Source organism: Sturnira hondurensis, unplaced genomic scaffold (genome assembly GCF_014824575.4).
Source record: "Sturnira hondurensis isolate 20B ecotype Veracruz unplaced genomic scaffold, ASM1482457v3 Scaffold0003090, whole genome shotgun sequence".
Lineage (NCBI taxonomy): Eukaryota > Metazoa > Chordata > Mammalia > Chiroptera > Phyllostomidae > Sturnira > Sturnira hondurensis.
Window position 1 is genome coordinate 2,443,702 of NW_028075721.1, and position 24,720 is coordinate 2,468,421.

Consider the following 24,720-nt stretch of genomic DNA (forward strand, 5'->3'; position numbering starts at 1 on the left):
GGAGGCCCCACTCCAAGTGCTTGGGGCTCCTGGGCCTGAAACAGGAGGGTACCTGTGCCTGAAACTCCTGGGCCTGAAACTCCAAGAGGGTACCTGTGGACACCCTGGGCTGGATGCAGGGGTTGGGGGCAGGGGCAGTGAAGTGCTAGCACCTTGGCCTGAGCAGTGGCTCCCAGCACCTAACAGACTGCCTAGTGTGGGGATGAAAAGGCCCAGAAGGAGCTACTGGCCAGGATAGAACATCAGATGGAAAGAACAGACTGAACAAAGAAGAGAAGAGACTTTTGATACTAATGACAATTATTTATTTGTGCATTTCTTCTCCTCCTCCCTGCCCTTTGTGCATGCCTCTTTGCAAACAAAGTTTAGGACACGTGACAGCAGTTGACAATGCTTCTCTCCGGGTCATGGTACTCTGTAGTAATGGTCATTCTGCCCCTTTCCATTTTCTTTAAAAAAAATTTGTCAACACCCAGCATGAACTTAATAATCAGGAAAACTCCAACAGTGTCTGTGCTACACAACTTCATGTCCACGTGACAAGGAAGAAGGCACAGTACAGTGAGCTGTGGACTGTTCTGGGGCAAAGGAGGAAGCTGGGAAGAGGACAGATAGCTCCAGGGTACCATTTTATCAGAGAAATCAGGGAAGGCTCCTGTGATAAGAGGCTTTGGAGAGAGATCAGAAGATAGTTAGGGTGTGACCCTGGTGATATCTGGGATGGAGCCTGTCGCAAGGGAGAACAGCAGGGACAAAAGTTCTGACCTTGTGGGCCAAGGGAGGGCTTAGATTCTATGGCCCAGGCTGCCTGTCTCATCTCCAACCTTTGGATCAGAACAGGAAAGGACAGAAGAGAGCATCTCACCCCACCTATCCTAAAGTGTGTTCCCTGGACTATGACTCCAAAAAATGTTCTGAGGGAAAAGGGCACATCCCCACCACCCAGCACTGGAAGAGGTTCACAACGAGCACGGGTTTAACCAAGGCACTGACAAATCACGCAGTGAAAGGAATTCGCCCAAATGTATTGCAGCAGTGCCAACCACTTCACCATAAACTTATTTTTTGCTATAAGATCCGGTTGCATCTAGCAGAGCCCATGACTTTGTGAGATGCCTATATATCTATTCTTTGAAGAGTAAAATAGAATCTGGAGATCTGAACTGACTTCCCCAGGTTCCCCGGGGTCCACTTTTAAGCTTGTGGCTGAGAGCAGTCTGGACCCTGCTCTCTGGACTCACAGCCCAGGCACTGACCTAGAAGCTTCTTATCCACATTTAACAGCCTGAGGGGTCAATTTGGGTTTCTCCGAATCCAGAGGAAGAGCTCCTGAATGCTCCTTCAGGGAAGACAGGTACTTCCTCACCAGACTGTGTTTCTGTTTAGCCATCTTTAAGTAAAGACTATAATTTCTTTATTTACTTAAAGATTTTATTTATTTATTTATCTTTAGAGAGGGAAAGGAGAGAGGGAGAGAAACATCAATGTCTGGTTGCCTTTCATGCTTCCCCTGCAGGGAACCGGCCTGCAACCCAGGCATGTGCCCTGACTGGGAATTGAACCATGATCCTCTGTTTCGCAGGCTCACCCTCAATCCACTGAGCTACACCAGCCAAGGAAAAGACTATAATTTAAATAGGGCCTTTATCTCCATGGGTGCTAACCATGTATTCATTTGTCTGAACCTTGTCCCCGGTGGGCATGCAGGGCTAGTGCATTTCAAACACACTCAGGGAAAACCAAATATAATTTAAGCAGCCAGTAATGACAACCAGGTCCTCCACTTGCACACCTCACTTCTTGTAGAAGCCTGAGGATTCAGGGACTGGGTATTTTTTTCTTTCTCACTGAGGACTACCAGGGTGGCACTGTGGCTTTGGGGCTCATTTACAAAGTGCCAAGCCTCTGAAATTTTTTCTATCTGCTTTTCCAAGGCAAATACCTCTTCTGCAAACACAGGGCGCCCATGTAATGTGGTGGGTTCAGAGGCCGGGCCTTGGGTCAGGCAGGCACAAGAACCCCAACTGCCACTACTGAATATATGACTTGGGCAAGGGGCTTCAGCCGAATTTAGAGCCCCTGTTTCTTCATCTGCTACAGAGGGGCAGCCATTTCCATGTATGTTGTGGGAGCAGACACCTCCCCCGGCTGTATAGTGGCTACATAATGGGGGCAGGGGGAAGTACGTAGGGGGTGTTAAGGCAAAGCTGTCCTCTTTTTCTTGGCTCAGGAGCTATTTTGGTCTGGAGGACTGGGAGCTGTGGCTGTAATCAGGACACCCCCAATCCCCAGGCTATGGTGGAGACTGGGTTAAATTTAATTCAGTCTTTTTTTTTTTTTAAGGAAAATTTTTAGAGAGGGAGAAGGAAGGGACAAAGAGAGGGAGAGAAGCATTGATGTGTGAGAGAACATCACTGGTTGCCTCTCTCACTCCCTCTACTGGGGACCTGGCCCACAACCCAGGCATGTGCCCTGACTGGAAATCAAACTGACAATGTTTCAGTTCACACGCCGGCGCTCAATCCACTGAGCCACACCAGCAAAAGCTAATTCAGCTTTTTTTCCCACACTAACCTTCAGTTTCTCTTAACTACCTCCAAGCCTTGCTCCTGCTGTTCCCCAGCCTGAAATGCCTTCCTACACCCTCTGTAACTTTGGGGAATGATGGGGCCATGGCCCCAGCCCTCCATGCATGCCCTTTGCCCAGGAGCTCAGTGGTGCTGAGTGTTACTGACCAGCTCCCTGCTTGACCCAGGGCTGTAGCCTTGGACAACAGAGGAAGCAAGAGTTTACTGTGCCAGCAAAGCAGGATCACAAACGACAGCAAAAATATTCAGTTATTTTGTCAGTCAATAACCTGGGCAAATTCTTTCCCAGTACAGCTGGGTTGAATCCCTGCTGCTGCTGGCCGGCTGGCTAAGGTGGACCAGAGACCAGACTACAGCTTCACACATGGCCACGAGGGGGCGTAAACACACTGCAAGAAGAACCCGAGCATCTCACTTCCCAGAGCTGGTGGAAGGATGTGTGTATGTGTCCCTCCACAGTGCTTAGCACTAACATTAGAAACTAGCACTGTCAGTGGAGGAGGGGGGAATAGGCCTACAAATACCTTAAGGGACCTAGAGAGTGATGGCTCTGGCTTGACTCTAAGGTAGGCCAGTCCTGGCCTCGGGCAACTCCTGCTATACAGCTTGTTTTCATCTATCTGATCCTCTATATCTCATTGGCAAAATAGGGATAAGAAGGGTACCCACCTCTGAAGAGAGGTCTTGGGTCTGCTAAAACGAGTCAATTAGTCCATGGGTTGTGTTTGCTGGTGGGTCACCCCATATTCACATGGAAGCGTGTTGTGAGGGGCACAAACAATGGAAGGTGCTTTCAAATAATTTGTTATTCATTATTTTATTAAAATAAAAGCACGTTGAGAGAAATCCGGACTATGCTTACCTTCTTTATAGATACCTGTCAGTTGAATATCATTTTGTATTATTTTTATTATGTCATGGCCCCATAATCCTTTTAGTGTGTGGCTTAGGTGTGTTTTCAGCCCATGGAGGTCCCCATAGGGGCTGTGGTTGACAGGGCCCCTGCTGTCTGTTGTCCATGCAGAGCCCAGGAAAGTGTAGGTCTTGCTGGCATCCCCTGGAGAGGAGCTGGGTGATGGTCAGCAAGGTCCACATAAGGTCCCCAACCCTCTAGCCCCAGATGCCAGCCTGCTACTCCAGAAACTGGCCACCAGGAGGCCCCACCTTAGTACTCTCCCCTGAGACCCCACTTTCTTCAGGCTATGTTCAACCCCCCATCCTGCACCCTCCTCAAGGGCCCAACCCCTTTGGTTCTTGGATCCACCCAGGTGGCCTCTCCTCTCATTCTCTTGACCTATGGTACCACTGGAAGAACATTCGGGGTATCTGGGGGTGCTGTCAGTTGGGAAGTCCCAGGGGTGCTAGGAGTCCTACAGAGCAGTTTCACACAACATAGGATTGTTTGAATCCTGCCCCACCTTCAAAGGCATAGAATCTGTTTGTCTTCATGCAAACCTACAACCTTGTTCTGTGTGATTTGCAAACGCAAAGTAACACTTGCACAGTTTTAGCACATAGCAAATTAATGTGCTTTGTGTTGTTTGAAATTTTACAAGGACTCATTCACCATCTAGGAAAATCATGCCATGAAGGCAACAATACTCACGTTCCTCTGCCTGAATGCATTTGCAGTGGTCATGTTACAGGTGGGGTTTCCATACATGGGCACGAAAATCAGAAAACCTCATCCCATCTTATTTTAAATGTATTTTATTGGTTATGCGGTTATAGTTATCCTATTCCCCCCCCTTTATTCCCCTCTGCCCTGCACACCCCCTCCCACCTGTATCCCCCACCTATAAGTTCATGTCCATGGGTCATATATATAAGTTTTTTTGCTTTTCCATTTTCTATACTATTCTTAACCTCCCCCTGTCTATCTTCTACCTACCAATTATGATACTTATTCTCTGTACCTTTTCCCCCTCTCACCTTCCTACCCCATTACTGATAACCCTCCATGTGACCTCCATTTCTGTGATTCTGTTCCTGTTCTAGTTGTTTGCTTAGTTTGTTTTTGTGTTTGTTAATAATTGTGAGTTCATTGTCATTTTACGGTTTATATTTTTATCTTCTTTTTCTTAGATAAGTCCCTTTAACCTTTGATATAATAAGGGCTTGGTGATAATGCACTCCTTTCACTTGACCTTATCTGGTAAGCACTTTATGTGCCCTTCCATTCTAAATGATAGCTTTGCTGGATGAAGTAATCTTGGATGGAGGTCCTTGCCTTTCATGACTTTGAATACTTTTTTCAAGCTCCTTCTTGCCTGCAAGGTTTCTTTAGAGAAATCAGCTAACAGACTGATAGGAACTCCTTTGTAGGTGACTGTCCCCTGGTCTCTTGCTGCTTCTAGAATTCTCTCCTTCATTTTAATCATGGCTAATGTAATTATGATGTGCCTTGGTGTGTTCCTCTTTGGGTCCACTTTCTTTGGGACTCTGAGCTTCCTGGACTTCCTGGAAGTCTATTTCCTTTGCCAGATTGGGGAAGTTCTCCTTTATTATTTGTTCAAATAAGTTTCCCACTTGTTGCTCTTCCCCTTCCCCTTCTGGTACCCCTATAATTTGGATGTTGGAATGTTTAAAGATGTCCTGGAGGTTCCTAAGCCTCTCCTCATTTTTTTGAATCCTCGTTTCTTCATTCTGTTCTAGTTCAATGTTTCTTTCTTCCTTCTGATCCACATAGTTGTTTGAGTCCTAGTTTCCTTCCCATCACTGATGGTTCCCTGTACAATTTCCTTTATTTCACTTAGCATAGCCTTCATTTTTTCATCGAATTTGTGACCATATTCAACCAATTCTGTGAGCATCCTGATTACCAGTGTTTTGAACTGTGCATCTGATAGGCTGGCTAACTCTTTGTTGCTTAGTTGTATTTTTTCTGGAGCTTTGATCTAATCTTTCATTTAGGCCATTTTTATTTTTGTCTTGGCATGCCTGTTACGTATGAGGGGCGGAGCCTTAGGTGTTCACCAGGGCGGGGCAACCCGTATTGCTGTGTCGTGACGCTGTATGTGGCAGAGGGGTCCAAGAAGGAACAGTGCTGTTTGTTTCCTCTCTGCCGGATTTCAGTCACTTCCTCTGCTTCCCGCAAGCAAATTAAGCCCTTCCGGTGCTAATTCCCAGGCGGGTGGGCTTGTGTACATTCTAGGACCCTGTGGGTCTCTCCAACAAACTTTCCTGTGAGGCTGGGAATCTCTCCCAGCACCTGAACCCCCACAGGTATTTCCAATCGGTGTTTTGAGGTTTTATTTCTTTGCGATGGGACCCTGGGTTGGGCCGTCTGTCTCACTCTCCAGTTGTTTCTCCAGGTTTATCTGCGTGTGATTGTGGGACTCCCCACATGGCTGTCTGCCAGCCACCGCCTTGCCTTGAGTCTTCTCCGCTCTGCTGCCCATCTCCGCCCCTCCTACTGGTCTGGATGAATGTTTCTTCTTTAACTCCTTGGTTGTCAGACTTCCATACGGTTCAATTTTCTGTCAGTTCTGGTTGTTTTTGTTTTTAAATTTGTTGTTGTCCTTCTTTTGGTTGTACGAGGAGGCACAGTGTGTCTACCTACATCTCCATCTTAGCTGGCTCATCCCATCCTCAGTGTCCTTGTGCCCTGGCATTTATGTCCTGACACGTGTATTGCTTTATTCAAAGTTACCCATTTGTATACATAAATATGATTTATTCTGTAGTATAAATAATTCTCTTTTATGCTACAACTAAGGTATTAATTTTTGAAATTATGTATAGATGAATTATATTTTCTTTTTTAGAAAGATTTTATTTATTTATCTTTAGAGAGGAAAGGAAGGAGAGAAGGAGAAAAACATCAATGTATGGTTGCCTCTCATGAGTTCCCTGCTGGGAACTGGCCCGCAACCCAGGCATGTGCCCTAACTGGGAATCGAACCGCGATTGTGTGGTTCCCAGGCCCACACTCAATCCACTGAGCTACACCAGCCAGGGCGAATTATATTTTCTTTAATTGTCATTGAAGGCTTATAATAAGAGGCATTGCACTAATTATAGAAAGTCGGCTCTGAGAATCTCACAAACATGATGTGAGCAAACAAGCCAGACACTAAGTAGGATTCTGAAATGAATTATTTCATTTATTTGAAGTTTGAAACTAACAAATGTAATTTACATTATTAGAAGTCAGGTTGGTGGTTACTCTTGGGGGGTAAAAGCTTATGAGAACACAGGGGTTTGGGAGTGCTAGCAATGCACTTTTGCTGACCTGGGTGCTGGTTCCACAGGTACGTCCAGATTGTGAAAGTTCACTGAGTGTGTGCATTTTCTGTGTATCTGTTATGCTTCAGTTCTGAAACCCCCAAACCAAAAAGCAAAGTTAATGTTGCTAACAATGGGACAAATCAATATCACTTGCCTGAAGACAACACAGGGTCGTTTTGGCGATGTTTCTACAAAAAGATCGTGACCTGCATCTGTTCATGAGGAAACACCTGACAAAAGCAACTGAGGGACATTCTACTACCCACTGGCATGTACTCTCCACACACATCAGTGTCGGGAAAGACAGAGTTAGACTGAGGACCTCAGAGAAAAGGAGACCGGAGGGACTGGACAGCTGAGTGCAAGGCCTGACCGTGTAGTTTACTGGGGTTACAAAAGGCATTAAGGGACAATTGGCCAAATCTTTATTAGGTGTGCTGACTAGATATAGAAGTGTAGCAATGCTAATTTCTTGATTTCGATTCTTGGACTGTTTATGTAAGAGAGTACCTTTGTTTTCAGGAAAAACCACTGAAGTATTTGGAGGTAAAAAGCTATCATGGCTGCAGTTCATTCTCAAACAGTTAAAAAAGATGTATATATGTGAAAAGAGAAAGAGAACAAATGGGATGAAATAGGAAGTCTTGGTGACCAACGTGTAGGTATTCATTGTTACTTTTTTCAATGTTTTCATAAGTCTGAAATTATGCTAAAGTAGAAAGGCTTTGGGGTGAGGGGCTCTGGGTCCGAGAGTGGAACCCTAAATGTTGGCCCATTCTTTCTCTGTTTCCATGACTGCACCCCCAGTTCTCTCAGGTGTCAGTCAGTGTGAAGCGGGGTAGAAAAAATGAGCCCAAGTGTGACATCTCCTGACATGAATAGGTCTCGTGTGCCGCAGGTGCTGGGGGTCCATCTCTAGGGGTCTTAGCTTATAGCAAGGGCTCAGTGAACTGGCTGAGGCTGGTCAGCTCTTGATTGCTGCCAGACACTGGAGTTTCTCTTCTCAGCATGACCTCTGACCTCAAAGGGCACTGAGATGAAGGCAGGCGCCCCAACAACAGTAAAGCTGGTTGCCACTGCCCTGACCTGAGCCCTCAGCTAAGTTGCTGGAGCCCCCACTGGTGCCAGCTAAAGCAGCCAGGTTGGCACTCGGCCCCCTGCCCCCAAGCTGGGGACAAAGGACCTGTGTGAGCAGCTCTGTACCTAGCAAGCCACACAGGGTGAGGAGCTCTCCTCCCACTCCCCTCTGCTGCCCCTGGAAACCACAGGCTTCTGGATTTAGCACTGGGGCCAGGGTTTCAAAGGCTTGGTTGTCCCCAGAATATCTTTTCAGCTCACCCGCATGTTCTGGAAATTATACCACCAGATCTTGCTGTCCTAGGAGAGAAAGCATTTCCAGGCACTGACTTCTAAAGTACAGACGTTGTCGTTCTGTGTGGGTCGTAGACCATGGACTTGGTTACGTGAAACACTGGGAATGTCTTTATTTTCTATAAGTCAATTAAATCTAGCTCTGAGCACCCATTACATTGGGCTGGTAGGAAATGCAGCCCAGTTATTTTCCTGTCACATTGATGGGCAAAGGCCAGGGGGTCAGGAGGCTCTTCTAGTCATCTGTCCCTGTCAGTTTAGGTGCAGCACTATGGCCCCTTCGACTTTAGGAGACACCCGGGGTAACTCACATCCCGAGATCCGGAGCTGCCTACACCCAAACTCTGTCACAGCCTGACTCTTCTGGGAACCTGCCTTCCCTCCCTCATCAAGTCCTACTTTTGGCCCCCATAGACCATTTTATAGATGGAGAAACTGAGGCCAAGAGAAGAGGTCATGTAGCAGACTGAATAGGAGGTGACAAAATCATCCCCCCTAAAGGTGTATACCCCTCCCAGTGGAACTGGCATTTCATCGGGGACCTTGTCTTAACTGAGCACGGAAGCTCAGTTGACAGGAGTTCAGGTTCCATGGTGGAATTATTCGGCATGGGGTCTCTTTGATATGAAAGGCTCTCCTGATGAGAGAAGAGTGCTGAACCAGGAGTCATAAATTCTAGGTCTCCCACCAAGTCACTCTGGTAGACACTGTTCCCTCTTTGGGCCTCAGCTGGTCTACCTGTAGAGTGGGGTCATGGAACTCTTTCAGCTTGGGTGCTCCAGGATTCCCTGGACCACTCATTTATGGATCCCTGCTGTGGCTTCCTCTGGCTGAAACAGTTGTACCCTCCCCACTTCCCAAACCCTGTTCCTGAGCACTCAGGAGCAGCAGCAGCAGCAAGGACCCACTCCTCAGTTTCCCAGGAGGCCTGGGTAACTGGGGAGACAGGCCAGTGCCCTCTGGAGGCACCCGTGCCCAAGGCAACCAAGGGTTTGTCACGCAGAGCAGGTGCTGAGAGAGGAGGAGGAGGAGGAGAAAGAGCCCCTTCCTGAAAACCTGAGGGATCCCTAGGAGCCCATGTGACCCTGGGGCCACTGTGTCCCCATGCCTTTCCCACAATGCTTGTCCCAAGACAGCAGCTCAGTGGGAATAAAGAGCCACCCACTCACCCTTCCATGCCCCTGAAGACAAAAACGTTTGGGTTGCAGCTGAAGGGATTTAGATTAGACTCACAGACTGCCAAGCCAGGAAATGCCAGGACCCAGGGGCATGTCCCTCCTGCAGGGCCAGGGGGAGCAGACGAATTGCACCTGCCAGGATTTGCCTGTGTTGGAAGGTGGGTTTGGGCGACGGGATGCCTAGTGCTTTCTGAGCTTCAGAGAAAGACCCCTCTCCTTCCATTCCAGGAGGCCCTCAGCCCCTGCTCCAGACTTCCAGTGGCTCCCCGTGACCCCTGGGTGGAAAGGTGCACTTCTGCCTGGTAACTGATGCCTCCAGAATGGAAGGGGATCCGTGTGTCTCCAATCACTCCCACCCCCTTTGTCCATACATGCTGGGGGAGAGTCAGGCCTTCCTCCTTCTGCCTGGTAAATGTTCCCAGGAGCTGCCGAGGCCCCTGTGCCTCTGCTGGGATGTCAGCTACAGTTGACCCTTGAACAACATGGGGCTAGGGGTGCAAACCACCCTGTGCAGCCAAAAATTCATGTAGAACTTTTGATTTCCCCCAAAGTTAACTACTAATAGCTTACTGTTAACCAGAAGCCTTACTGATAACATAAACAGTTGATTAGCACATATATTGTATGTCATATGTTTTATATACTGTATTCTCACAATAAAGTAAGCTAGAGGAAAGAAACTGTTATTAAGGAAATCATAAGGAAAACACACTTAAAATATTTACCGAGAAATATCTATGTGTTAGTGGACCCATGCAGTTGAAACCCATGTTATTCAAGGGTCAACTGTACTTTGCCTTGGCTACCTCTTTCAGGAAGCCCTCCCAGACTAATCAAGTCTCTTCAACCAAGTCAGGACTCTTCTCAGGGATACTATCACCTTCTGCCATTCTTGACAGTCTCTTAGGGTCTTGGTCTTTCTCCTGGAGGAAGAGCAAAGGTCCTGCCGGGTGGCCTGGGGCAGGGCCAGCCAGACTGGAATGAGGTGGGGATTAGGGAGGTTTCTTGGAAAAGGAATGAGGGAGGCAAGTTGGCATCAAATGTTCTGAGGCTACCCTTGTGGAGGACAGAGGTTTGGACCAGATCTGACTCATTCTTGCTACCACCTTGCCTGGATACAGGCCCACTTAGGGAGACTGTCTGGACACCTTGCTGGCAGATGGCCCTGCAAGGGGTGATGTCATTTCAGGCTGCACTATCCAAAATGGTAGCCACTGGTCACGCGTGGTCTTGGCACTAGAAATGTAGTGAGTCTGAATCAAGATGTGGTATGAGTATAAAATATGCAATGGATTCCAAAAACTTATTGCAAAAAAATGTGAAATTCGTCTTTAGTTTTTTATGTTGGCCATGTGGCTCAGTTGGTTGGAGCGTCATCCCATAAACCTAAAGGCCCCAGGTTCAATTCCTGGGGTCTTCACAGCCACCCCCATCTCCAGAGGCCCACCCCAGAGAATGGAGACTCTTGCTCTGGGGTCCAAGGCCTGGCTCCTCCAGGGCAAATTCTTTGCCCAGGGCCTAGGTACATACTGGGCATGCTGTAACCACTGGCCAGGGGCCCCAGAGATGGGGGTGGTCCCTTTGAGACCTGCTCTGGCTCCCCAGAGATAGTCTCTCTGGAATCTTGGGAGCAGGCAGAGCCCATCTTGTCTTGGGCTCCCCAAAGCATTACTACCAGGAAGCAGCCTGGCCTTGAATGAAGATTAAGGGTCTAGGCCTGGGTCCCTTGAGACCAGGTTTAGGGAGGCATTTGGGATCCATTTGGGATCCATTTGGGACATCTCGTTTGGATATTACAGGGTCAAAGCTGGGGCTGTGCTTACAACATAAGGAGGCCACTTTTGGTTTCAAAATTGTTTGGATTTAAAAATAAATTAAGGGAAAGTGTTCAGGGAGTGAAGATTCTTGGCAGGCTCAGGATAATTATTACAAAACGAGCTCCCGTTCCTCAAGTCCTTTGTGGTGCCAGGACTGTGGTGCCACCATCCCAGCAAGAGGCTGGCCAAAGTCCCTGGCAGGACCTGCAGCATCCGGTCTGTTATACCACCTCCATGTGACCACCACCGTGCCCATCCCCCGATCCTGACCTTGGATCCAGTTGCTGTGGCATAGAGCAGGAGAGTTATTGGACAGTTTCAGGTTCAAATCCTGCTCTGCCACTTGCCTACTTAACCTCTCCCAGCGTCATCTATGAAATGCAGATAATTACTCTTCTGGGATCATGAAACAGCCAGACATCTGCCCCAGCCCCTGTGCCTGCCTTCAGAGGCAGGATTACTAGCATTACTTCCCTGCTGCTACCTGCGCCCAAGCTGAGCAAAAACACCATCTTCCAGGCACCACCACCCTTCTCATGGTCACCTGCAACAGGTAGAGAGAAAATGCCTCTGTATCAGGCCAAGAATGCCTGCATGGGCAAGGTTGTCCTCCAGCCACCCCGGGTCCCCTCTTTCACCCACTACCTTGAATTGAGATGCTCCAGAGCAGCCTGCCACCCTCCACTCCCTCCTCAGCTCATACTTCACCATTCCACTGCCTCATCCTCCCCTCCGGGGGCCTGCAAATGCTGTGCGTCCACCCTGGTCAGCTCCTCCCCAGGGTCCCCAGACACTTCCCACACTCCCCTCTCCCTCACAGATAGCCAAATGCTGCCCTGTAAGCTCCATCTCCTAAATCTCTCTCATTCAGCCCCCTGCTCCCCACCTCCACCTCCCTGGCTCTTTCCTGGCCGCAGGTCACCGCCTCTGCCCTGATGCCATCCATTCCTGCCCACTCATCCACACTTCATAGGTATCTCCCCTTTGCACGACTGACTCTGCCCCTCCTCTACCCAGACCCTTTATGACTCCCCAATAGCCCTGGGATAGAGTCTCAGGCCCTCCCCGCAAAGCTCCAGCCCCACACACTCTGGGCTTTCTCACCTCTGAGCTTGCACATCTGCTCTTCCCTAGCTTCGAATGTGTTATTCTCCTCTCTCTTCCTTGGAGTCTAATTACTTCACCAGATGAGGTTAAGCTCCCCCTTTTCTCTGCCCCCACAGCCCCTGCCCTGCCCTCTCCATAACACCTGCTCTGTACACGTTCCTCCCAACATACTGTGCTTGAGGCACCATCATCGCCTCCCCAATGCCTAGAACAGAACTTGAAATAGCACCGGCACTCAAGGGGCATTTGTTGCAAGGATGAATGAATTTATTAGTCATTGCATGGATGGATCGTCATGGAGGTGGCTTTGGTAGCTGGGTGGGGGTGAGGCGAGATACTACATAAGCTGTAGCCAGTACCTGCCCATGGCAGCAGGTGGCTGGAGGGAGAAGGCCATGTCACTTCCAGCAGACTGAGTGCTGTTTTTAATGGCCTGGCAGTGAGGTGTGTGCACGGCGGAAGCCTGCAGAAGAGGTAATGCCAAGAGGGCAGCTCTGCCCACCTCTAATTATTGCTTGAGCCTTCCTGGCAATGGCGGCTGCCTGCCCCAGAGAGCTCAGTCTCGTCCGTCACAGTGTGAACTCAGGGTGGGGCTGCTGCCACTGCCAGTGGGGAAGAAGACAAGAGGAGGTTCCCAGGGACCTTTGGATCTTGGAAAGCAGAGGAAGCCCCAGGCTTGGAACATGCTCAGCTCCTGTCCGTCCTGTTCCCAGGGCAGCTGAGGGGTGTTCCCTGACTCAAGGATCCTATCAAGAAGCCTGTAGGGTAGCCGAGGAGCAAGCCAGCTGATGGGGGCGCCATAGCAGCCCCCAGGCAGAGAGCCTCAGATGGTTTGGTGTCTGCTGATGAGGAAGCCCTTGGGAAGATGACGCCTTGGTGGCTGGCCGGGCAGCCAGGCTGCTCAGGCCCGGAAGGAGGCCTTGACCAAACGGCCCATCAGTGGCTGTGGTGGCCGGAAGTTGTTCACCATGTGGATCCTCTCGTCATCCTCTGAGGTGAAAAGCAGGCTCCGAAACTTCTCCATCTTGAGAGGGCAGAAGAGAAACTCAGGGCGGGACGGGGTGCTATGGTTCACTCCAATCCCAGACCCGTCATCTGGCATATCCTGCCCAGTTGCTCCGCCCCTTCCTCTTCCTGTCCCCAGCCTCCCCTACTCATTCTCTCCTGGGACCCCAACCTCAGTTATTTACTCACTAAAGGGCCTCGGAATCTGGACCCTGTTCCACCTAGTTCCAGTTCCAATCCCATCCAGCTAAGAGATCAGAAAATGCAGCATCAGATTCTAACACAGTAGGCATAGTCCCAGAATCCAGGAATCTCCCCTCCCTGCCTGTGTCTGGGTCCTATGACTGTCAATCAGGCTAACTCCCATCTAAGAAACTAAACATTTACTCACACAAGATGGGAGCCTCAGTAGTGGGACCACAGGCTGTGGGTTGCTGGGTGGGAGAGTCGCACTGCCTGGGGTGGACCCTGGCTGCCGTATCCCCCGACCTGATGCTCCTCCTGGAGGACTCACCTGCCTTTCAGAGATGCTGATGGGCTCTCGGAGCACAATCCAGGTGACACTCTCATTTAGTGGGGGAGTCGTCAGGGAGCCCGGGTATGTCCAGAAGTGCCGGCTGGCAGGCAGCAGACACTTGGCGTTGAAGGAGGTGAACTGGGCCTTGGTGCCCTGCAGCAGGGTAGGGAACCCAGGAACCAGCATGGACCTCCTGCCAGGACCAGACCAGCAGCACCGCCCCCCACCCCCATTTCTGTCAGAGGATCTAGGCTTCTCCTTGGCTCAGTGATGCAAACTGGAGGCAAATATCTGTGATGCCGGATGCCATCTCCCAGCCAGTACCAGGCCCCATCCACCCATGTGTGTGTGTGTGTGTGTGTGTGTGTGTGTGTGTAAAAGTTGCAGCTCTAGGAGCTCTTTGACCACCAAGGCTTCTCCCTTGCTTTCAGCGGCCCTTAGTGGCGCTGCCTGCCAGACAACCATTAACAAATGTGACAAGTATCTTATCAATCCTATAACCAGACAAGGCTACTGAGTCTCCACTCCTGGCACTCCAGGGGCCAATGACTCTGGTGAAGAGGAGTCTGCGGGGGCTGCCCTGCCCCCTTCATCTCAGTGAGGGTTTGCTGCCAGAATGGAAGAGTGCATGTGTCCACTCCGTCCCTTAGCCTCTTCCTCCCTCCCACCAGGCTGCTCTAGGTCAGGGTCATGGGCCCTGGTCTCACCTTAAACCGAACCATGTAGAGCGCATCTGTCAGGCGGTTCATGCTAGGGTGCTCATCCCCCATCTGTCAGGGAGAGGGCAGTGTGAGCCCAGTACCAGTGTGTTCTGGAACCAGGGGTACTACCAAGCCTCCCACGCCCCTCCTGGTCCTGGGTAAAGCCCCCTCACCTCAAAGAAGACACCGACCACAGCCAGGCCATCAGGTGCTGAGACCGCCTCCCCAAAGGTGCTGTACTTCCTGGCGTTCCAATGAACCAGGTGCAGCTACAGATTTAACAACAGGCCGGGCCAGGGCTCAGCACCTCCCAGGGGGTCACGGGAGCTCAGAGACAGGCTTCCCTCACTCCCATCAGACTCCAGGCCCCTCTGCAGGAGGGACGGGCTGTCGGACCTCCTAGGCCTAGCATCCCAAGTGACCACCAGGAGCCCTCAGATGGCACACATTGCATGTACCCGGCTCTGGGCCCAACCCTTTCCTGAGCCCCAGGGAACCAAAGAAGAATCTGGTTCAGGCCCTGCCCACCATGAACTATGAAATAGCTAATGGCCAACCTGGCACTCCCTGAGGATGGCATTACACTAAGTCCAAAGAATAATTAGGAAATTATCAAATGGAACCCTAGGGGAAAGGAACTCCAGGTGGAATACCTGGAGGTACGGGCAAAAGCCTGGAGGTATAAAAGAGCCCAGTGTGGGCAGCAGAGGATTCACCTCCTGCAGGGCAGCATAGGGAGAGGTTGGGGGAAGGTGAGGCCCTGCAAGGCCAGTTCATGCAGGGCCTGGAACGCTAATCTCAGTCCTTGAATGCTTGTTAGTAAGGGCCTGGATTGGTCCCTCAGAAAACTCCTTCTGGAAACCAGGACAGCAGTGGGCAAAGTTCGGAAGGAAGACTCTGTGCTGGGGGTAGGTGGAGGATGCCTCTTCCAAAGGCCCCTGGGTGCTCCTCCTCACTTCACCCCAGAGCCCCACACCAGGCAGCCACCAAACCCCTAACTATCCATTCTCCCACTCCTTCCCCAAGCGGTCTAGGCATTCCTGTGGAGGGTAGCCCTTACCTCGCAGGGGAATGACTTGCCATCCACTGTGTGCTCCGAGCCCACGTTGTGCTTCTTGCCCCAGTGGAAATGGAACTGCCTGAGCCGGTAGGGCCCATCCAGGGGGCCCCCAGTCACTACTGCGGGTAGAAGTGGGGCTTATAGCAATTGTTGTAAGAGAGCCCAGACTGCCCAACAGTGCCAGGATCAGGGCAGGACCCAAGACAGGGGATACATTTTTTATTTGAAAAATTGGTTGGGCTAATTGGTCTTGGGTCAGTCCCCACTCAGTTCTTTGGGCCCTTAGCTGGGCCAGGGCAGAACTCCTGGCAGTCTGTAGGTGGCAGAGAGTCTGGGACTGACAGAACACATCGCTCCATCCTCCCCATTCCTACCCAGTTTTGCACAGAGGCTGGAACCTTGCCTCTGAGCTCCCCATTATCACTGACAATAGGCCTCCCCTGTCTAGAGCTCTGACTCAGGGTGGAGTCAGGAGGGTTATATTGTTCAGTCCTCATAGTAGCTCATGAGGGACAGAATCTATTACCTCTATTCTATAAAGGAGGAAACCAAAGTACATAGAGGGCAAGGCAATTGCCCAAGGTCACACAGCAAGGCACTGAGCTAGAACATAAGCCTGCATTTCCTTTGTATGTCCAGAGCCCAAGCCATGAATCACCAGGCCATGCTGCCTCCCCAGGACCTGGTGCTGTCCAGAGGCCAGCTCCTGAGGGCTCCCACTCTGGTGGGGAGGTCTAGGTACTTCCAATGTACACCCCCTATCCCAACCTCTTTGGTGGGTCCCACTTGTGCTGGTTTTGTGACTTTCCCACCCTGATATCTGGTGAACTGGGGCCAAGCATAAGGCCTTCTGGGACTGATTGAATTTCTAGCTGAAAGGGATCTGGCAGTGGAAGGAGCCCCTGCCAGGCCTGAATGTGAGCCCCTGGATCAGGTGACGGCCCTGGGCTCAGAGTTCCACTAGGCCTCTTCAGGATGGGTGACCAGGGCAGGGCCTTGCCCCCTGTGGGCCCCTTGAGAAGGAGGAGGGGGAGGAGGAAGACAGGACAGTTCAGAAGCCTAACCCTCCTCGCTGTCTGTCCTGCAGGCTGAGCTCCTGGATATAGCCTGTGGGGACCTTCTGAGCATGCCCTACCTGGGACCCCAGAGTATGGTCTCTCAGAGAATGCACTCCTTCCCTAAACCCTTGAGCTTGGCTCCCTTGGCCTCCTCCCTTTGTCCTGACCATAAAACACACTGCCATTCACTGTGTACTTACTATGTGTTCTGCACCCATAGGTGTCATCCCCCACAGAGACCTTGAGGGGTAGGGGATACACTGTCATCCCTATTGGACAGATGTGGGACGAAGGCTCAGGAAAGTAGATATCGTGCCCGAGGTCTCACAACTGGTGAGTGGCTGAGCTCCCACTATCTGGCTCCCAAGCCCACCTTCTTTCCACTGGTTTCCTGCCCCCTTTGGTCTGGGCATTCTGGTAGGGGAATCCCAGCCAGACCTGAAAGTGAACCCCTGGGTCAGTGGTCCAGAGGCATGCGCCATTGGGCCTCCCACCTCCACCCCATACGGTAGCCTTTCACTGAGCTACTGATCTGACTTGAACTCTCAGTGGCCTCTGAAGGGTTTAGAAGGTACAGCCACGCAAAACCAGCTCCTTCATAAACCCTCATCTAGGGTCATCAAGAGCTCCACATCCCACCTCAGAGCTCTGGGTGAGAGGCTTTTCTTAGAATTCGGTACCAGGAAAGCTATGTCTCTCCTCTGAGGATCTGCTGGATTTGCTCCTTTCTGCAGCAGGAACTATAACTGATCCTCTCTCCTTTTTTCCCTAGCCTGCCGGGAAACTCAGGGCTAGGCAACTAAAGTCACCCTTATCTTGCTTCCTTCCTCTTCCCTGCCCTTTGATTTTTTAATTGAACCATAAGTTCCCCTGAGTGCTTTTATTATGCATGTAGGGTGGGAGTGGGGTATGGTAGGCAAAGTTCCTGTCACTTTCTTACACAAAAAACTCTAGTCAGTTTCCTCCTTGCCCCATCCCATACCTTGAGACACCTCACACCTCACAGGCCTGGTCTTAAAGACACAACTGCTTCACTGAGAAGTATTCCTGAGGACTCTTCCTAGGCATTTATCATAATAGAACGTGGACTTTAATCCCAGGGCAAAGAGACCGTGGAAAGGGTGCCACAAGTCCCTGTTGGCCAATCCCTGGCCCAAGGCCATTGCGGTCCTGAGGTTGAATGTGGGCTGGAAAGAAGACCTTTGGAGTCAGACCTGGCTGGTTTGGGCTCACCGAGTCTCTGTTTGCCCATCTTGGAGGTGGGTTCTTGAGAGGAATAAAAGAGCTTTTATTCCTGTGACCTTAGTAAGGGGCCTGGCACACAGAACATTTTAGCACCCTTCTTTCTCTGCTGGGCTTGGCCAGATCACACAGAGAGGAGGGTTTGGCCTTAGGCCACGCAGCAGGTCAGAGATGGGGCAGGGAGTGAAGTGAAAACAAACCCAACCTAAAGCACTAAATGGAAGGGAAGGAGAGAAGCAGCATTTCTTGAGCTTCAGGGCATCTGCTATATGCCTGCACTACAATCCTCACTTCAGTTTCTCAGTTTTGCTCTCTGTGATCCTAGGGAGGAAGATAAGGTCTTATCGCTCCCGTTTCATGCCTGAGGAGACTGAGGCTCAGTCCGTGGCTTCACAGTTGGTGAGAGGTGAAGCCTTCTTTCCCTCCCACAGCATGCTGCCCCTCCCGAGCCTGCCCAAAACAGAGTTAGGACCCCAGGTGGAGGGGTGCCAGGGTCTGCCAGGGGCCACTTACCAGATCGATCGTCACTGTCGTCGAAGTCCACCTGGACAGAGTGGCCACTGTTGGCAATGCTGATGGATGTGCAGGCCTCATAGGAAAGCTCCAGTGGCTTCAGGCTGGGTGAGTACACAGCCTGGCTGGATACAATATTGATTGGTGATTGGCGGTACCCCCGGGCAATGGGGTACAGCTTGTGCCATTGTGAGGGGCCTGTAGGTGGGGAGAGGGCAAGTACTCAGGCCATCCCAGATCTCTGGGCTTCAGGCCGAAGGCATCTGTGGGGGATGGTATCCCCAGTATCCTTTCAGACCTCTACCCTTGACTTGGAGCTGTGCCATTCTGGAGCTCAATCCCAGATCTTCCACTTACCCTCCACCTCCTTGTCTTCTAAGCGCCCCCTTGAAAAGTCACCACCCAGAGCTGACAGGAGGTCCCTCTGGCATCTGAAGCCCCTGACCTGACCATATCAGGCATCAGGCCTCTTCCTGCACCTCGGACATGTTTGCACTGTTGTGACAGTAATAATAAAAATTCCATCACCCTGGCTTTGTCTCTGTGATATGTCCTTGTTCCTCACAATCCCCTTGTGAAGCAGAAACCGGTGTGGTCCTCATTTCACAGATGAGGGAACTGAGGGCCATTCAGGCATGTGCACATATACACTCGGGCACTTCTATAAACATAGCTCATACGTGAACTTCCCCCAGCTGTCCTCCCCAGGCATGTGCCTACAGATCCATAGAGATTACCATGTACGCACACAGGTGCACAGTGACCAGAGCTCACTGGATGTGAGTGGGTAGGCCCAGTAACACTCACGTGTACAAACACACACACACACCCTGTCAACTATATCAGACGCACTCATGTGCACCCTCACACAGGGACCCCCTGTTGCAAACCTATATCTGTACTAAGAGACTACAGCAAAACACATGCAGCTACACACACACGCATATACACACACCTGCGTGTACACCCACGGGCACCTACCACCTGCCTCCCAGAGGCCCCATCTGCGATTGAGAGGCTCAGCATCTCCCTGGGAAACATCCTGAGGTGCAGCCTATTTTTAGAGCAATTGCCGGCTGGTGCTTCTCCCTGTTTTTTGGCTTCTTAAGTTTTCCTGAGAAAATAACAGCAGGTGCCAACAGAGCTGTGTCCCCAGTGGATGACTCAGAAACGCGTCCCAGACTCATGGGGTTATTTTTGAAGTCTTGTGAGTATGCCGCCTGATGGCACCTCTATCCTTTGTCCTTCTCCCCCTAGACTGGATCACCCAGGTCTGGCTGGGTGAGGGCGGCTGGCTATGGGGTAGGCTTATAAGGTACTGGATGCTCAGAGCTGGTGGGCAGGACTAGCAAGAAGGCTGAAGTTAGGGGACTCTGAATATGGGAAGGTACCCAGGAGCGGGCTTGGAGCAGGCACTGGTGGGAAGATAATCTTCTATGGGTTGTCAACCTGCCCCTTCTCTGCCTTTCTCTCCATCTCTGGTGGTCTCTGTTGCCTTTTTCTGAATGCCTCTTTCTAGCTTTTGCATGCCAAGGTCTGGAGTTCTCCCCTCCAAAGATGTTCCTGTGCTTTTGGGGTCCCTGAGGGACACAGATATGCCTCAGCATCTCTCTAACTCCCTCTGGCCCAACCTCCCAACCTCCAGACTATAGCCCAGCACCCCCTCCCCTCCCCCATCAGAGTGACTGCCTCTCCCCAGAGAAGTTGGGATGGGAAGTGTTCCTCCCACTAGCACTCTTTCTCTCCACCCTCACCTGCCCTGCATGGGTCTACCGGTAGCCTGGATCCTGGGTTCTAATTGCTCACCTCAGGGAAAGGGGGAAACCCTTACCCCAGACGATCTCACCAGCTTGGAAAGAAACAACGTCCCCAAAGGGAACGGACCTGCCCCAGACCCACACCCAAGCACTCTGGCTTTCACCTCCCGCCCCTTCTGCCCTCCTCCGCATCCCAACGAAACTTGAGTGCAGAATTGAGGAGCTATGTTCCGGGTCAGACCAGGAGGACGGTGTGGGCCACTCACTCTAGGATGTGTTCAGACACCCTGCTCCATGTAGACACCCAGACACACATGCGTGCGCACGCAAACGCCCCATTCCCTCACGTACCTGCTAACAGGTAAGCGTAAACAGCCCCCACAGGGACACACTGTCCTGGGGACACAGAGCCCTTGCCAAAGCGGAGCTGGACTCCCGGGATGTTCCTGCACACACGACGTGCGCACTCCGCATCCCGCACCCACGCGCAGCGCTCTTTCCCAACCGCCCCCGCTGCTCTAGGCCACTTCTGCCCACAGGGACCACGAGAGATGGGTGAGTGAGTGTGGGGGGGTGGGGCGGGCGGCGGGGGCCCGGGTTCACGTGAGTCCGATGGTGAGAGGCTGCGCGGAGAAGGCAGCACAGCGCAGCTGGCTGCTGAGCGGGTTGGGACGCAGCGCAGACTTTGCGCCAGGCACCGGGGAGCCGGGGCTCGGGCCGGGCAGGTGGGCCAGGTTCTAGCTAGGGGCTGGCTGGATGGGAGGCGGGGTCCGGATCTGGCCAGGAGAGTGGGGCACTTGCGGATCCCGGAAACCCGGCCAGGGGCGAGTCGTAGAGGACCCCAGCCGGCCAAGGTCTGTGCCTACCGTCTTTCTGGCCGTAGCCCCAGCCGTGGTGGCCGGTCATGCTGCTGTCGTCCCCACGGCCGTGTATCTGCCGACTGGGCTCAGTTCCTCTGGCTCAGGCTGCAGCTCGGGCGCCGCTCGCTGCTGCTGCTGCTGCTGCGGAGCAGCCTCTTAGAGCAGTGACGGGAGGAGCGGTTCCCGGGAGACACGCCCCCCCCCTCCCCCGGAAGATGCGGGAGGCCGGCCAGGCACCGCCTCCGACTGCCCTCCAGTTGAGCCCCACGTGGAGATGTGGGGCCAGAGGGACATGAACCTCTCCCCCAACTCCACTCTTGTCTTCGCTGGATAACTCTCCCTCCTTTCCTCCAGCACGTGTACGGGCTCTGGGACATGAGAGACGGCTAGTGCTGAGGGCTGCTGGGGTTACTCCACATCCCCTCCCCTCCCCAGGCTTGTCCCTGATCCGTAAATCTTACCACAGAGGACGTTGGCTCTGGGCCCTGAGTCCTCCAGGATTGGAGAGTCCCCTTTACATTAAAATTACACTGGCCATTGTGTTGAGAACTGGAGCTCCTCCTGTTTGCCAGACACTGTGGCAGGTTCTGGGCCGAGATCGTTGGGTCCTTCTTGTCCTCTAAACTTCTCGGTTTCCCTGTAACATTGGGTGCTAGGTACTTCCATTAGCATGCTTTCAGAGTAGGAAACTGAGGCTTGGAGAGGTGAAGTGACTTGCCCTCCGCCGGCCAGCCAGCCAGCTAGTGCAGAATTTACTCCCGGTTTGTCTCACTCCAGTCTTGACCTTTGTCTCTGTGCTCTTGACCACTTCGGGGGGGGGGGGGGGCTGGAGGCAAGTGGTTCCTGTGGGTGCAGGGCTCTGGGAGCCTTAGGGGAGGGCAAGGGCAGGACTAGCAGTTCAAACCCCTGGCCCAGAAAGAGCCAGAGCCTTAAAGGGGGAGAGCGAAGTTTTGGCATAACTGGTGGTATGAAGACAGGCCCATAGATACCAAAGGGCTAACTAACCCCTGGAACCAAGTCTGAGGCCCTGCCTCCAGTGTCTCATTTCTATTCACTGCTTCCTCCCTCTGTCCCAGACTCTCTGCCTGTCTCTGTGAAGCCCCCTGTCCTTCCTTTCCTTGCTTCCCCATGACTTTTGGGACCCTTGCTAGGAGCTCAGACCCCTCACCCTGCACTCAACTTCACTGCTGGCCTCAGCCCAACGTTTCTGTACCCACTAGCCCTGATTCTTGCTGTGCCCGCCCCCAGTACATCCTTTGTCTTCCCCCCACTGGCTCCAGCCAGTTTAATCTGATTCATCTTAGGATATGGACTTGTGCCAAGGCTAGGGCTAGTCTCTGGCTAGGCCTCAGCAGGCATTCCTGGCAAGACAAACAGATGGGTGGATGGAAGGACAGGAAATGATCCCACAAAGGGACTTGTACCCAACGGGAGATAAAGGGGCACCTGTGGAATGTCTGCTGGTCTAACCTTCACCAGAGGAGACTGTTTCAGAGCCTGCTCTTGGCCAACCTTGTGAAGGATTCTGCCATTCCATCTTCCTGACTCCCTTACCTCTCTGTAACTGTCTTAGTCAGATTCCCTTCCCTAGTCCTTGAACCCCAGTTCCCCAGGAAGAGTGGTAGAGATTAATTGATAACTTTCAAGGTCAGCCCATGATTTCTAAGCCCTGCCTAGATGCTCCTTTCTGACCCAGAAGCTAAACGTGGCCCTTAGGATAAGTTTGATCCTAGGGCGTGGACAGAGTGGCCCCAAGACCAACAAGGGACAGAGAATGAAACATTGTCAAGGCCCCAGGTCTCCAAGCCCGAAATGTCATCTTCAGACCAGAAGACAAAGGTTTGCTTCCATGAGGCCTGCAGCCTCCATTCATCTTGAAGAGGAGCCTGCCACCTTCTCCTGGGGTAGTTGCAACACCCTCAGGGGCCTGGGGATGGGCCCAAAAGTGTCTACTTCATTGACCCGCTTGTGCCTCACAGTGACCCAGGCCTTTTCCATATTTATTTATAATATTAAAAAATAGAATTGGGATTATTTATATAGTTTTGTATCCAGTTTAATCTTCACGGCAACCCGGGAGGGATTTTTCACCCCATTTTACAGATGAGGAAAGCAAGGCTCAAAAAAGTTCAGTTGTGGCGCACAATGACAAAGCAAGTGTGGAAACCCAGGGCTGCTGAGTCCCTTATTCGACACATCTAAAATCATGGGGAGGGGGAAGAAGTATTTTAAATTTGATTGTCATTTGCATATATATGCTTTGCATATATATGCAAGGCTCTGGGAGGAGTTAAGAGAAGCTAGAGAGACTCTTTGCCTCCAAGGAGGAGAATGGAGACCAGAAGGGTGTCTCTCTACTGCCTACTCCTTTTGGGAGGATAAAAGTTGTGCAGTTGACTCTTGAACAACATAGGTTTGAACTGCGCAGGTCCATTTACATGAGGATTTTTTTCCAATACATACAGTACTATAAATGTATTTTCTCTTCCTTATGATTTTGTTAGTAACATTTTCTTTTCTCTAACTTAATTGTAAGAATACAGTATGTAATACATATAACATACAAAATACATGTTAATAGATTATGCTATCAGTAAGGCTGTGGCCAAGAGTAAGCCATTAGTAGTTCAGTTTTCAGGGAGTCAAACGTTCTACACGTTGCCCTGGCCAGTGTGCCTCAATTAACTGGAGTACTGTCCCACAGCCAAAGGGTTGCGGGTTTGACTCCTGGTCAGGGCGCATACATACCTAGTTTGCAGTTTTGATCCCTGGTCCAGGTGCACATAGGAGGCTACCAATCAATGCTTCTTCCTCGCATCAATGTTTCTGTCTCTCCCCTCTTCTCTCCTTTCCTCTCTCTCTGAAAGCAATGAAAAAAAGTGACCTCAGGTGAGAATTAAAAGAAAAAGTTATACATGGAATTTGGATTGCATGGGTGGGGGGCTTCTGGCATCCCTAACTCAGGTGTTGTGCCAGAGTCAACTGTATTACCTGTCTAACAACCAAATAAAAGTTGATCTGATTCTTTTCTTCCTGCAGCCTGTCTTCAGCAATTTTCTCCCAGTGCCGGGAACGCAGGAAGGTGAGAGGAGCCACTGGAGTCTGACCGTCTCAGGTGAAGCCCCAGTTGCACCAGCAGCCCATTCAGGTCAACTTGGAAGAGCTTGTGACCTCATTCAGGTGCCTCCTGTCTCAATTGCATGCTGTCTTTGAAGCTGAATTGATTTCACTGCTCTGGATTTACTCTTTGGTCTCACTGGCATCAGTGGCTCCTGAATTTCACTGTTTCTGGAGGAGGCGGAGCACAGAGATGTGAGGGTTATGATGAACGGCTGGGGAGGAGGGCAGGAGCAGCTTGCATAACCACATCTCATTCATCAAGTGTCTTTGGCGTGATCTCACTTTCCCTCTTGAAGGTACAGTGCCTTTGCTCTGTGAGGCGATGAGGGGCTCATTCCCCTACTACCCACTTTATGGGCATCCCTGTGAGCGCTGGTTGGGAAAACAGATGCCCAGTGCTGCACCAACAGACAGAATCATGCCTGCTCTTCATTGTATATTATGCACAGGACCAACAGGCCAGGCTAGAAGCCCTATGACCTGGAAATTCTAAGAGCAGAATGATAGCTCCTTTTGTTTTTTGAAAAACATTTTTACTCCAAGTGTGTGTGGAGATGTGTGCATGCAGCAGGATGGAATGAGCCTGGGCTGTGGAC

At 51.3% G+C, this 24,720-nt stretch overlaps 1 protein-coding gene and 1 long non-coding RNA gene across 2 annotated transcripts; one reads left to right on the forward strand and one right to left on the reverse strand.

The window, feature by feature from the left end:
* Positions 1-1,128: 1,128 nt before the first annotated feature.
* LOC118983897 (uncharacterized) lies at positions 1,129-18,394 on the forward strand. The gene is made up of 3 exons (XR_005065814.1): positions 1,129-1,354; positions 7,341-7,476; positions 16,853-18,394. It is a non-coding gene; the product is annotated as an uncharacterized LOC118983897 (long non-coding RNA).
* Positions 12,540-21,186, reverse strand: CA7 (carbonic anhydrase 7). The gene is made up of 7 exons (XM_037041579.1): positions 21,011-21,186; positions 18,388-18,585; positions 15,575-15,693; positions 14,688-14,783; positions 14,521-14,583; positions 13,811-13,966; positions 12,540-13,315 (listed from the first exon to the last, which is right to left on the reverse strand). Exons 1-7 carry the CDS (start codon positions 21,048-21,050, stop codon positions 13,193-13,195), a joined length of 795 nt encoding a protein of 264 aa, XP_036897474.1. The 5' UTR covers positions 21,051-21,186; the 3' UTR covers positions 12,540-13,192.
* Positions 21,187-24,720: the final 3,534 nt, after the last annotated feature.